The 14,129-nt window shown below is 32.0% G+C and overlaps 2 protein-coding genes across 3 annotated transcripts; both read right to left on the bottom strand.

The window, feature by feature from the left end:
* Positions 1–2,614: 2,614 nt before the first annotated feature.
* On the bottom strand, positions 2,615–5,795 carry LOC148206998 (uncharacterized). The gene is made up of 5 exons (XM_088105237.1): positions 5,101–5,795; positions 4,717–4,753; positions 4,274–4,510; positions 4,133–4,180; positions 2,615–3,156 (listed from the first exon to the last, which is right to left on the bottom strand). Exons 1-5 carry the CDS (start codon positions 5,397–5,399, stop codon positions 2,902–2,904), a joined length of 876 nt encoding a protein of 291 aa, XP_087961363.1. The 5' UTR covers positions 5,400–5,795; the 3' UTR covers positions 2,615–2,901.
* Positions 5,796–9,402: 3,607 nt separating this feature from the next.
* LOC124834900 (uncharacterized) lies at positions 9,403–13,975 on the bottom strand. Of its 2 annotated transcripts, none has more exons than XM_088105236.1 (9): positions 13,821–13,975; positions 13,672–13,722; positions 12,606–12,645; positions 12,122–12,236; positions 11,720–11,755; positions 11,130–11,255; positions 10,609–10,715; positions 10,435–10,509; positions 9,403–10,136 (listed from the first exon to the last, which is right to left on the bottom strand). In XM_088105236.1, exons 1-9 carry the CDS (start codon positions 13,953–13,955, stop codon positions 9,766–9,768), a joined length of 1,056 nt encoding a protein of 351 aa, XP_087961362.1. In that variant the 5' UTR covers positions 13,956–13,975; the 3' UTR covers positions 9,403–9,765. The 2 variants fall into 2 exon arrangements, with proteins under 2 accessions (XP_087961362.1, XP_047165684.1); XM_047309728.2 differs by having other exon boundaries at positions 12,606–12,627; positions 13,821–13,974.
* Positions 13,976–14,129: the final 154 nt, after the last annotated feature.

The following is a 14,129-nucleotide window of genomic DNA, read 5'->3' as shown; positions in this document are numbered from 1 at the left end:
ATCCCAAATTTTGGTTAAAGGAAAAATGAAGGTCAAGCTTGGTAAAAAAAAAAAAGTATATTATTATTGATAGTTCTTCAAAGAAGAAAAAACAACTACCCTTAGAAGAGATTAAGAATTTAAAGACAAATAAGGTCAATCTTATCTTGTACCATCAAGACTGATTCATTCCACCATCTATTCATTTTAGTGGTTTTGGGCAAATAAAGAGAGTCCTTTAAACATAGTTGATAATGTATATATCTACAACCTCTGATGTGAGATCCTTATCACATACTTTCTTATTTGCAAACATAATTAAAAGGGTAAGGATGATGTTGTAACTTATTTTCAATAATATTATTGAAATAAGTTAAAATTTTATGTAATTTTTATTGTAATAATTAATTGTTTTAAAAACATTTTCTATTCTTATTTTATTTTTAAAAGGATTTAAAATATTATAAATGCATAATTATGGCACACACAAAAAATGTTTGTAAAAAAAATTAATTATTACAATAAAAATTACATTAAATTTTAACTTATTTCAATAATATATAATAGAAAATTTCTCAATTTTGTACACATTTTCTATTTTAAAAATTAATTCTTTTTACCTTTTTTTAATATCAATGTTTTTAGTTTTAGATTAAAAAAAAGCTTATTTTGTATTATTTTATTTATTAAAAAAATTTATAAAAGAATAATATATGCACACCTTATACTGTAATTCCTTTTTCTAATTTAAACATCTTAAAGGAAGTAAAATTATTTAGAAGAGTTAAGGTTTGAGATTTTATCAATAAAATTGGTACTTTTTTTTTTTACAATCATACTTCTGTTGTTGAAAAGAATTGAGCATATAACAATTATTTAACTTTTTATTGGAAACAAACAAAGACCTACTATTTAACATATGTATGGTTCAAGTTTTATGAGGAAAGAATGACAATAGCATCTCTGTTTGTCTCAAAAAGGAGTGAATAAAGAAAAGAGAATTTGCTAAGTTACTTATAGCTATCATCCATTCCAATTTCTTGAGAAAAGTCAAATAACATTGAGAAAATTACTATTTTACTCCTAATATTGATAAAAGATTCCATTATACACTATGGATGAACTATGTGTCAATCCCTTTTAATTAACTTCTTCCATGAATATACCAATAATATTTACATTTAGTAAGAATGTATGTTCAAAAGTAGAAAAAGAAGTAACAATAATTTATTAGTGAGAATAAATTAACAAAAATTAACTTTAGTAGTAAATCATAATAATGATAGAGTTTAGTTAACCTCTGGTAAATCATGATTTGAACAAAAGTTGTAAGAAACTTGCTTTCATCCAAAATATGATATGAAACTTTCTTAAGAAGAATCTCTCTTGATAAGGAAAAAGGCTTTCTTTTATAATATAACCTGAGGAACATGTCAACACATACTGATTTTCTAAATAATCTTATAATAATAGTTATAATATTCATCTACATGTATCATTATTTTTTATTCATACTTCAATAATAAATTATCATAGAGACTATTTTTAAAACAAATGAAAATCAGATTCAATAATTGAAAAACTAAAACTGACAAACTCTGAATATTTTAGTCTTATTCGTTTTGAACAAAAACCCTGAATAATAAGGAGACAAGACAAACTTCTTTAGTTTTACAATTTAGAAGTTATTTAACATTTAAAATCCAAAATTTATATAATTTAAAAGTAAAAAACGACTTCTAAAAATTAAAGAGAGGAAAAAATAATAATTTTTGAATTGTACAATCTGAAAATTATTTAATTTTCAGATTGTCCTGTAAGTAATTTTTGGCTTTCATATTATATAATTTGAAAGTCTTCTTTTAAGGAGAAAAATAGCTTCTGGATGATAATTCAAAAGTTATTTTTATTTTCCGAATAACAGTCTAAAATGAACAAAATGAGATTTCTTTTATGTAGGAGTGCATGAAGAAATATATGAAGGTGCATGAAGAATTAGCCTTCTCAGAGCTAGTATTAATTCCTTTTGTGTTTTGTTCTAGCTTAACAGAAAAAAAAAGTCTTTACCAATATTTGAAACAGACAAAATATTAAAAAAGTACTTAAAATTAATATTAATATATAATTTAAAAATATTTGAGGAAAAAATAAAGGTATTGTGAATATGCATAATTAATTAGAAATAATTATGATTTAACTTTTGAGAATAAGTTAAAAAATGTGTTTTTATAAGGAAAAAAAATATTAAAACACTTAATCACTTTAAAGAGGATAAACTCCACTTTAATGTATAAGGATGGGTGACTTCAGTGTCAATGATTTAATACCAAATTCTCTCCAGCAATATGCATTTTTTAATAAGCCAAAGTACAACTGATTGACTATGTCGTATTATGAATTTCATAATAAACGTGCTACATTTGAGACTGACAAACACTAGCTGTCAAGTACTTTGATAAACAATCGACAAACAGAGTACTTAAAATAGGTAGGAAATGTATGTACCTTATATTTAAACATGTTTTTTAAACTACTAATGTACCAAGAAAAACAGAACACGCATTACATGTTCTATGGCTTCAAATTCCACGGTACATAAAAAATATTACTGGTTTCAAAACCTTACGACAGCACATGATAAGGTATTTGATGATTATAATGACATAGTAGTGGAAATAATAGCATTGTTTTCTTCAGAGAATGGTCTTGGTCTGTACACAAACTCAACAACTTTGGCAGAAATCCAGAACAAGGATTTGGATCAGAAACATCATGTTTCAGTAGGGTTAGGGTCTTAGACATCCTTAAATTCTAGTTAACTGAGCAGTTGCCAAATCATGAACCAAAGTAGCATGCATGGCAACTAAGGCACTATTGAACAAACCATGAATCTGATTCCTTACATCCAAAGCCTCAAAACTATCAAACAAATCTTAAGCATTTGTTATGTCTGGATTCAGTAATACTAGGATTTTGAGAGAGCTGTTTGCTTGACTGTTTTGTGAGTGCGAGTTTCTCCATTGCATTTATGAACTTGCGCAAGTATTTGATGTACTCTGGGAATGTTTCAAGGTTGCAATGACCACCACCCTTTACCCACAAGGGATCATATTTTTCCTTTGACAGTTCCCATAATCGCTTGCCGTGAGACCAATCAACAATATCATCATTTGTTCCCTGCACAGAATCCCATTAGCAGACACAAAACTATTAATTATGTTAATTCATCAAAACGATGCCATTACAGGTTAAAATATCCATGCCAACTATGCTGTTTTGTATGGATTATGGACTTTTGGAGAACTGAATTCATGAACAATAACTTATGGCAGATCTAAGTAACACAGAAGTTGCAGAAAACAATCATGAGTTCTAAACGATAACTAATTTTCTTACTCTTCAACTGTCTTTATTTCTATTTCAACACCAATCATGAGTTACCTGTTCTATCAATATAAACAACAGAAAGGGGATATGTGGAAAAGCAGAAATACCAAATATTTATTAAATTTTGTAATGGTCCTCGTTAGGACAACAGGTGCAGGGTATTTCCAGGTTCTATATTAGTGGGGAACAAACAGCATAAATCCATTCTCAAAAAATAACATTAATCATAAACGTCATGAAAGAAGAATTTGGAAAAATCACATTTCATTTAGTGTATATATGGATACAAATCTGGTAAGTAACACAATCCATGCTGACATCTCTTAGTAGCCTTATCATAAAATGTAATCAGAATATGAAGTTGTTGAACATGCAGATCTTATTGAACATCATTTACCCATTTTATGTCTGTCTTGGGAGTGCTGATTGCTCTTGTAAATTCAAGTCAACATGCAAAATAGAGTAATACAAATAAAATAGGGAGTTATATCAAGTGTTGTCTGGTGCTGTTCCAAATTTTGCTCCAAAATCTATTGCGCTTTGCATCAATAATTAATCTGCTTTATTTCTTTTCAGAAGCTGAAGAAATTGATAAAAGAATTTACCAACTGGGTAGCATAATCAAAGAGTTTCTTAGACCAGATGGAAATAATGATCCAATAACGCAACAACAAACATGTGTAAACATATGAACAAACTCATTGGCAGTGTCAGGAAAAGGAAAAAGAAAATCATTCGAGAACCAAGGATGGAAATAGATACTTACATGTATAACAAACACTGGACAGTTGACATGTCGAATTTTGTCTATATTCTGAAACGTTAAAAGAGAATTTTGTAACTACAAAGCTCAGCGAAAATATTAGAGTAGAGTCATCAGAATTATGAACACAGAGGCAAAACTCACTTTAAATATGTCAAACCAAAATGTCATCTTGACAGGGTACAAGACCCTTATCCCTGAAAGTATGGCACTGTGAAGAACAACACCTCTCAACTTCTGCAACTTAGAAGCCAAGTGCAGTGTGGGCCCACTTCCAACCGATTGACCGTACAAAATCAATTCTTCTTGTTTAATTCCATATTCACGCTTCAAACAATGATATACAGCTTCTATGTCGTAATACGTGTTGAACTCAGATGGCTGCCACAGTTGAAAACCAACAAAAACATCATTGAGAATAGCAGCAGAATCATTTGCAGAAAAACACTTCAAATGGAATTTTTATAACCTTGTTTCAAGCATATACACTGTCTTATATGGAAATAAATCAAAGCCCCAAGAAACTTTATTTGGAAACAAAGAACAACCACCACAAAAAAAAAAAAAGGAAACAAGCGATTACATACCTTACCCGTAGATGCTCCATATCCTGAATAGTCATAACTGCAAACATAAAACAAAGTAGAAACAAAATTCAGAAAGAGCTTATGTTCACACCCCAAAATGTTTTCTGAAATAGAACATTACATAAGTTGTCAAATCAAGCAAAATGAATATTAAAATATACATTTACTTTTATGGAAGTGAAGCAAGCTCATGTATTACTATGCATGAGCTTACATACAGAGTAAAAGACCAAGAAGTTTTGCTCAAGATTAAGACACAGCATAATTATCATCTTTATCAGCTACCAAACAGCTAAACAGACACTGATATAAAAAGATGTCTCCATTGAAAACGAACATATAAGAAATTAGAGGCCAAAGAAGAAGGCGGTGGTTTTGGTTGACCTCATGATGTTGACACGCAGGTGAGCTCTGAGCTCGATGAAGAGGTCGTGCATCTGACCCAAGTCAGCGGCATTACCGTGAGAGTACAAGAAGGTGAAGCGGGCAAAAGGGTGTTTCCAGAAGGTGGCAACGATCTTGTTGCCACCCTTAGTGTCGAGAATGTGAACGTCGACGTTTTTGTCGGCTGTGACACCCGACAGCACCACCCTCCCATCCCCCTCTCGGCAAACGTCGTAAGTTGGTGGCTCTGGCGGGAAAAACGCGAATTTGGCAGCCACTGTTCCCGTCACATTGCCCATTTAACGTAGGAGCGCGCAAACGGAAACCCACTTGAGCATGAACGAACCCAACACAGTAATGGTGATTTGCCTTTCTGGGCACTTCTTGTTTCTCTTATTTTGTGTGTGAGAATGAGAAAAAATTATAAAAAATTAATTTTTAAACAAAAGGTGTGTTTGTTTGAGCTTAGTCTTTAAAAATTGGTTGTTTTTTGAGGAAGAAGAAGATGAAGAGGATGTTGTGTTGTGTTATGGAAAGGTGTTGTTGAAGTTGGGAGTGGGTTGTGATGTGAGGAAAGTGAAGAGTGGCAGAAAATAGATCCGACCTAAGCGGGTGAGCTGGAAGTGCTGCTGGGCAGGACCATTCATCTTTTCTTTCTTCTCTCTCTCACCCTTTCACCTATCTCAAATACAATTATCACACAACAAATCAATTAATTCCTTAAATGCTTAAACATCTTTTACTGTTTTTTAATCTGCTTTCTATAATTTATTTTTCAAAAATTCATGGTTTGTAAAAAGCATGTGATGATTATTCATTCTAGACCATAAACAACAAGTACAAGTGGTTCTATATTTTAATCTTTTTAATCCATAACTTTTATGTATGAAATGAGTTAAGGAGGAGTTTTTGATGATAAGAAAATGGAAAGAGAGAAGATGAAAAAAAACTACAATGGCCCTTTTTGTTTTTTCTTTTCATTTAAGACCGAACAAATTTTAAATCTTTAATATATAATTAATTTTTTCTTGAGTATCTAGTAAATATTTTTTCAATTTTTTAAATATCTTCTATTATTCATGTCAATCATAATGTCCCAGTGGTTAAGTTAAAAACACTTGTGATGGGGTGGAGATATTTAAAAACTATTTTATAAGTCTGTTTTGAAACAGGACAACAGACATTAATTGAAAATTTACTACAAATTTTAAATGTATTCTAATGATCATAATGAACTGTGTTATGATACATTGATTGGTGCACTGTACAATGATGCCCTCTAACTGAAGTAGGTAACCTCTTATCCAGAGACTGCAATGAAAAGACAAACTTACCCTTCAAAGATTATGATTCAAAAAGAATTTGGGTCCATGTCATTTACCACAATGCAGATGAGATAAGACTAAATAAAAAATATATTTTTTCTATTTAATGATATAATAATATAAAAGATTAACCACTAATAAAAGATTATATAAAAAATTATTATCTTCAATTCAAAATCTTAATAGATTAATATATATTTATATATATTTTTTACTTTTATCTAATATAATTTTTTTAACTTATCTTAAATTTGTAATATATTACTAAATTTTATTTTTATCAGTTTTGCTCCTTGTTATACATTAATTACAGCATTTTTCTATCATTCTCCAGGTTAATATATTTTAGCTATTTTCCAAAGTTGTGTCAACAGCTAACATGATTGTTGTGACAAACTGGGAACATTACAAATTCTTAAATTTGAGTCTCTAAAACAGCTTACGTTAGTATATCAGAAAAAAAATTATAGTTGGAACATTCTCCAATTGTATAACATTTTTATTTTATTTTTATGAACAGATAAGAATAACATACATGTAGCACTAAATAATTACATTAATTTATTTAAATATAGTGTTTGTTGGTTTGCTTGTTTAACCCTGAAACAGTGTGCCATTTGTGGTTAACAAGAGGATCAAGATGGAAAGATGAAGACGTAAGAGTACAGAGTCATAGAGGGTCTAGATTCGGTCAAAGGTAGCAGAGGATCTTCAAATAAAGAGGGCCAACTGTGACAGAAGAAGGGGTCAAACATGTCAGAGTAGACATTCTATGTTTATCTTTTGCTTTTCAGAAATATACAATTTGTTCTCTTCACAAACACTTTTTTTTTTCAATTATATTATGAACTCCTCTCTTTAGATTCCTCTGGGTCATGGATTTTAAGATCTCTCATGTTGTTTTATAAAGATTCAGCAATGTCATGTTGAATTGTGAAGATGAAAGATTAGGTAACAGTAATGTCGAAAATTATAAAAAAGTAGAAATTTTTTTACTCTGAATCTGTTGCTTTCATTAAATGGACTAACTTATAATAATGTATTAATGCTTTGAGACAGAAAAGTGTGGTTTTACTTTGAACATATCTTTAAGATATGAGGATTTTACTTTTCAACTATATGTATGTACTTTGATTAGTTGACAATAATTTATTTGTTTTTTAGTTGATTGTTAATTATTTCTCAGTTGTGCATTATTGGACAAACTTTAAATATTTATTATAAAAAATGTTATCTATTGAAATTGGATAACTTTCAAAATCCCCAAGAAAAAGGAAGAAAATTTGACCAGATTCTTGATATGTTGTTTCATAATGACCAAGCTAATCCTTTTTATGGCAACTTTCTACATGCTGTTAGGAAACTGCTTTGACATAATGAGCATGTTCTATATTTACTCCTTGATAAATTATGGCATTATTATTATTATTATGAGCAGTTCATGTTCAAAAAGGTACAAAAAGCTGAATGGTAAAGTGAATGGTTTTGTTTGTCAACAATTACTCAACCATGTTCATCCATTTAAAGTATTTTTTGAAAATTGAAGGATTCGAATGCACTGTGCATAGCTAGAAAATCATGCAGCTGTGCCTCAATTAATATTCATTTAAGCTTGGAACAGTTAGACATACGCAGACCTATATTTTTCTCTCTTAAGCTTGAGATAGAATTTAGTGATTGTCCCTATAAAGGCTATCGTGCCAACTCTAAAACTGATGAAACAAAATATGATGTACCAAACTCAGAATCTTAATTACAGTAATCTAATTATGAGGATGAGGAAGCAAAGTAAAGTACGCATTTAGTATGGTGCCAGGAAGTTGCAAGTTTTAACCCTATCTAGAAAGACCCTAGGCTAAGTTGGAAAACATAAATGAGTTGTCAAAGAAATGGAAATATTAAATGGACCAAAATGTTGGCTTTACGGTAGAAAAACTAGAGAAACTTAATTGACTAATCTTTAAGAGGAGGGGCCTCTGGAGAAGAAAAGTAGAAATCCTAATAAATGAAGGAATGATGTTAATGGTATATCAAAATTGATGAAGAGAAACATGTTGAGATCAATGAATCAGAGTTCTCTATCAAATTATCAAATTATGTATGGACACTAAAATAAAGCCAATAGGGTGGGGTATTTGATCATGTTCACCACACAATTATAAAATGGTGCCCCCAGATTTTACAATAAAGTTAATAGCAATTTTTAGCAGGGTCAGAATCAACTCAATGTTTTACCAAGAAAAGTATTTGGAGTTACTTTAAGCTTTCTTTTTCACTTTATTTTCTGTTATCCAATGGCTGTAAAGGAACCCGACGAGTCAAAAACAGCCCATAGACTGCTTGGAATTCGGTGCACCAAACCTTAAGAAAGCAAAACAGAAAAGACAGTGCCAAATAATACTACTACTGCATACTTTTGTAGAATGGAAAGCTTAAAAAAGAGATTATTATATAGAAGGGAAAGATGCTTGTTAGTGCTGACAAATGATATAAGAAATTAAGGAACCTGTAAATGATTGTAAGTGGTATTCGTGGAATATGTCATTCACCAATAGCAAGGTTAATCGAGGAAGTCTAGGAAATGGGTCATTTCTTTCATGTGAATGAAACTTTTTCTTAACTCATCAAAAGAGAAAAAATTAATGAAAAGAGGAAACAAGCCTGCATCAAATCATTAAAAGTTTGGTCAACCTTCAGTATCACAGCCTCTTTAACCTTTACTTTAGAGCTAAAAGTCAGGGGAGTCATTTCATGACCAAATGGGATCACAGCCATCTGCCAAAGCACTGCAATTTTCATTGGGTCCAGAAAAAAAAAAGACAAACATGAAAATGATGTACTCCAAACCTATCAGCTGCAGAATCCGTGTATAGTGCTTGCAAAATGGAGTAAAATTTGGACAATACAATGGCACCACAAGCAGACAGTGCCAGGTTAAAAATATTAGTCACCATGACGGCAAATGGAACAGCCTGTGTAATCCAATAGACCCACCCATATCATTCAACATGAATCCAAATGCGCAAGGACAACAAAAACAAACAGGGGTGCAGTCCTCTATGCTAGGAAGAAAATAATTTGACACGAGCCCTTCACATTTGACTTGCCACATGAAATAGAGGTGCGGTACAAGCAATAAATCACACCAGCTAGATAAGGAATGAGTATAAGAGCATATGCCATTTGTGTAGTCTATATAGTAGTTATTAACAATGAAATTAAATACTATTCATCGGGATAAGGAATCAGCTTCGATGTATATTTCACCCTTGGCTTTATTCATCTACGCATTAAAATGGGTGTGACAGAGGCAGGAGCCTAAATGTGGAGGATGAGGATCCTAGCTGACCTCATATAGTATGTGCTCTTCTTCTAATGTGGTCCTATCTTCAACGACTGAGACCCAACTTTCTGCAATCTTAGCAACTCTCCCTTCTGAAATCTCAACTAAAGTAAAGGCTCTTCTGGTACCTTTTGCCTCTGATGAGGAAAGAGCACTTTCCTCGTCTAAGCTTCTCTTGTCTTCATCATTCAACCTTTTGACCCTAGGAACAATTGCCCCATTTAAGTATATGGTGTTATCAGGGCCAACCACAATCATTTTCCTAAAGCCATTGCCATATGCCAGCTCTTTGTGCATGTGACCAAATACAACCAAGGGAATTGATACTTGATCATTCTCTTTTAGCAAGGATATGGCGTGTGCTAGATCTGTCATATAAACATAATAAACTAGGTAAAAACTGTATTATCTCAGTTTTGTTATGTTTGCATTATCTCCATCATTCTTCAGTGGCACCTTAAGGTACAAATCCACTAAAATGGAAATGATTATTCAGAATAACATACAGAACCATCTGAAATGAAATGAAAGATTGTTATTCAAATAATAATAAGCGGGAGGTGGAGGCTGGAATACGGCCTTGACAGTTGTCGTTATTGCTGAGTGCCAAAACCACAAAAAGATAATATTTTAATAAAAATTTAAGTCATGAAGTATACGTATTACCTGGATCACCATAATCACCATTACCCCCAAATTCCCAGTCCTTTCCACATATATCATTCAAATCAGAACCAAGGCCTATACAAATTTAAAATTTAAACATCAGGATGTGTATTAGGTGTGATAGACAAGCAGTACCAACAGAGCTGATAACAAAATTGAAATGCCATGTGTCACCTGAGGGCCCGTTATGTGCAAGTAATATAAGAAAATGATCATCCGGTGTACCACGAGCAGCTTTCTGGATTCTCTTAGCACTCTCATCCATGTCTTTAATTCCATATCTATGACAAAGCTCAACTGATAAATTGATTTCGAGCTACCATGGAATTATAGTAATAGTTAAAAAACACAACATATATGATCTCCTAAACAAATCATAAAAGACCACCTAACTCTACTTCTATTGTGGATTATCTGTTGTCACAATAATGGATAATTAAATGAGGCGAGGCGAGGCAAGACAAGATTGGGCAAGATAAATACATTAAGAGCATCAAAAGTTAATAATGAGTAACTGTTGGAAAGATCGTACAGCATTCTTTCAAGGTGATAATGTGATGGGAGAAAAATGGTGATTGGTGAACTTAACTCTTTTTTGTAGGCATTAAAAACTAAGGTGGAAAGCTGAAAATACTAAATACATTTTGAGCCTTTTGAGGATCGAATTGTCTGATTACTTCCATTACAATACACACCTTGCAGAAAGAAGCTTTTTCTGCGACAATGGTTTACCCCCACAAGAAAATGGCCGTCCACCAACAACGCTTACTTTTATTAGAGGGAAGTCTGATCGTCGATAAGCCACATGCTCCTCACCAAGGCTGAATTTATATTGATAGATTCATTTATCAGTAAATTTTCTAAGGATCTCCATAAAATAATAAAAGCATAATAAGTAAACTCAATGGAATTTACAATTATCGAGATTGGGGATAAAATTAATCTGGGAAAGGTGTCAACAAGAACTCTAAAGTAGTTAACTTTGCTTTCAGTAATTGGTAACTTCTCTAGAATTGACACGTTTCCGGAACAACAAAAAATTCATCATAGATATTTTAAAATCTCATTTTAAACATTTAATAATGGAAAATGAAATAGCCCATTTTCTTTTGTTAAACCTGTGAACAAGTTAATTCACCTATAGCATTATATAAGCACATAAACAGAAATAACAGATATGCTTTTGTCAAAAGTAAATTAATAAGATTTTGAAATGCATAAGTCAAATTAATAAATCAGAGCAAAATTTTCTCAGAATAAATCAAATACTTATAGATAAGCTTACCATTCTAGCTGAAGCTGAACTTTATCCTTCTCCTGGCTAATATTTGAATCAAAGTGTTAGTTTACAATTTGAATAGAAATCAGCATTTGCAACTACCACCTACTGCGTACAAAACAAACTCAAACAAATTAAGCTTTTGACATAATACAAAGCTTCTACTGTCAAAAAGATTGGACGGATGGGATTATTTGTGCGTGTGTTTGCATGTTGTTATCAGGGTGGTGGGACAAAAAAGATGTACTGTAGACATAATTTCAAAGTTTATTTTCCTAGTTTTCTATCTATTTCTCAAATGAAATTTTCATTAAGCCCTATGGAATAATCAAACAACATGAACCTTTTTTCACAGAGTACACAAACACACACAAAGAATGATTCCAGGAACAAACTTGTAAACTTCACCTTTTAGAAAACTGTTTAGTGAACCAGGCATCGTGGTTTCCCAATATAACTGCTTTAGAAAATTCAACATTTGCAACACTCTGAACGACTTCAACATTTTCATCACCAAAATCACCTAACAAGATTGAATGTGACAGTTGAAAAAGGATGAAAACAGTAATACACAGATAAATCAAATAACAAATTAATCATAACAAATCATAAGTTATACAACAAAGATAAATTAACAGGCCATAAACTTGGCACATGCTGATTTGTACAGGTCTCTGGCTATTAATGCAAACCATACTCCTAGGTTATTTAGAAGTTAAACAGATCAATGCCATAGCATTCAATTTTCAAGATGGACACCGATTTTTCATAGGTCTACACCAGCTATTTTCATAACAATTAAAATAGGCATAGAGGAAGTAAAGACACTTAAATGCATTTAAGAAAAATCACTGTAGTATGATAGGTTGATCAGCAGTAAAGTGAAGCTTGCCTGTAAACAGCACCAAATCTGGCTGCACTTCAACATAGGACTAGATTAGATTGATAGATCAGATATACGAAAACAAGTCAATAATATTGTACATTAAGTAGTTGCATCAACTTAATAGAAATTAATGATAGATGAATATTCAATATCACAACTTTCTCTTTGTTTTCTTTCCCCTTCATGGCGTGCAAAAAGGACAAAAAAAATTGTTCTTACTTCTTATTTTGATTTCTCTAGTTTTAGTTCCTTATAATTTTTCCTTTATCATTTCGTTCCCAAATCTCTAACCAAGATTTGATCTTACACAACCTTTCTACATCAAAGTGCAACTAGCCAATTAATTTTAGCAGGTACATGTTTTACTATTACAAGTGACTCTTGGACTCCAGAAATAGGGGTTTTGTTTATTAATTATTTTGGTCTATATGGGAATGGAAGTAAGAAGGACTTTTTAGAGCTTCTCTAATGGAAATATAGTTTTGTTTTTCAGTAGAGAAGTTCACAAAAACGCTACTAGTTTTCTATACAAACACGCTCAATGTCTATCTACACAGCCAATTTAGCAATCCCCAGCAGATTACAGGGACATCCATCCATTTGTAGCAACCTCTTTTAAGTATTTGTGTTTAGGGGGCTCGGAGGTAGTAGGAGTCTCTGCACCGGGTTAGCTTCGGCATAATAAAATTTCCAAATAAGGTTTATTAGTAACCAAGACCAAAATAATAATAGCAAATAAGTGACGATAATTTTCCTTTATAGTACTAGGGAAGTTGCATTTCACAACAAGGTAAGATTTTTTAACACCCTATGAAAACTAACAACCTCAGCTTTTTTCCCTTTTACTGGGATAACCAAAATTATTATTCTGGTCTATAATCTTTTATCATAATTATCATATTTTTTGTAAGCTTAAATAGCATGGAAATGAGAATAGGAAAGAGAAGATAGAGCACAGAACCCCACAGCATCGAGGATTGAATCAAATGGCACGTGGGTTGGCAGCAGAATATGCATAAGCTTTTTCATTAACAGGGAACGAAAATGGAAACAGGATAATGGAGAAAAGTACCTGCAAGAACTCAAGCGCTTTGGAATCTTGTTCAAAGTTCCAGTAATCATGCTTCAGAAAACCCCAAATTAGGTCATAGGCATTGTCCCAAAACTAGCAAACATGAGAAGCAAAAGTTGGGTTTGGAAAGTGGGAAGAGGTTACTTTACCACATCACCGACGACGACGATTCGAATAGAGGACGACGCGGCCATTGAAGAGCAAGAGAGGTCGAGCTTCGGGCTCACACATTGACTAATAAAGGAGGGAAATACGGTAGACGCGTGAATGCACGCGCTCAACATGGGTATGAACAACCTTCTCTAAAGAGGACTCTTATTTTACATGTTTTTAGTATATCAAATTTGTGAATTATTTGAATTTTTTAGACTTCAAATTAATTTTTCAGTTTTTTAAGTTAAAAAAATAAGTAAAGCTTATTTGTCCAAAATATTATTAAAGATTTATTTTTTCACTTT

The sequence above is a fragment of the Vigna umbellata genome, chromosome 1 (assembly GCF_029865625.1).
Source record: "Vigna umbellata cultivar VRB3 chromosome 1, Vumbellata_1.0, whole genome shotgun sequence".
Taxonomy (NCBI): Eukaryota; Viridiplantae; Streptophyta; class Magnoliopsida; order Fabales; family Fabaceae; genus Vigna; species Vigna umbellata.
Note: the sequence above shows the minus strand (reverse complement) of the source record. Positions and strands in the feature narration are given on the sequence as shown.

What these genes read in the sequence shown, in the direction of transcription:
- LOC148206998 (XM_088105237.1), bottom strand. Translation starts at nt 5,399, where the DNA reads ATGGGCAATGTGACGGGAACAGTGGCTGCCAAATTCGCGTTTTTCCCG. An exon ending in CTGCGTGTCAACATCATGAG is followed by an intron (nt 4,754 to 5,100) that starts GTCAACCAAAAC and finishes TTATGTTTGCAG; the next exon opens with TTATGACTATTCAGGATATG. An exon ending in TTTGGTTTGACATATTTAAA is followed by an intron (nt 4,181 to 4,273) that starts GTGAGTTTTGCC and finishes TTAACGTTTCAG; the next exon opens with AATATAGACAAAATTCGACA.
- LOC124834900 (XM_088105236.1), bottom strand. Translation starts at nt 13,955, where the DNA reads ATGTTGAGCGCGTGCATTCACGCGTCTACCGTATTTCCCTCCTTTATT. An exon ending in AAAAAGCTTCTTTCTGCAAG is followed by an intron (nt 10,716 to 11,129) that starts GTGTGTATTGTA and finishes GCTTTGTCATAG; the next exon opens with ATATGGAATTAAAGACATGG. An exon ending in TGCACATAACGGGCCCTCAG is followed by an intron (nt 10,510 to 10,608) that starts GTGACACATGGC and finishes AAATTTGTATAG; the next exon opens with GCCTTGGTTCTGATTTGAAT.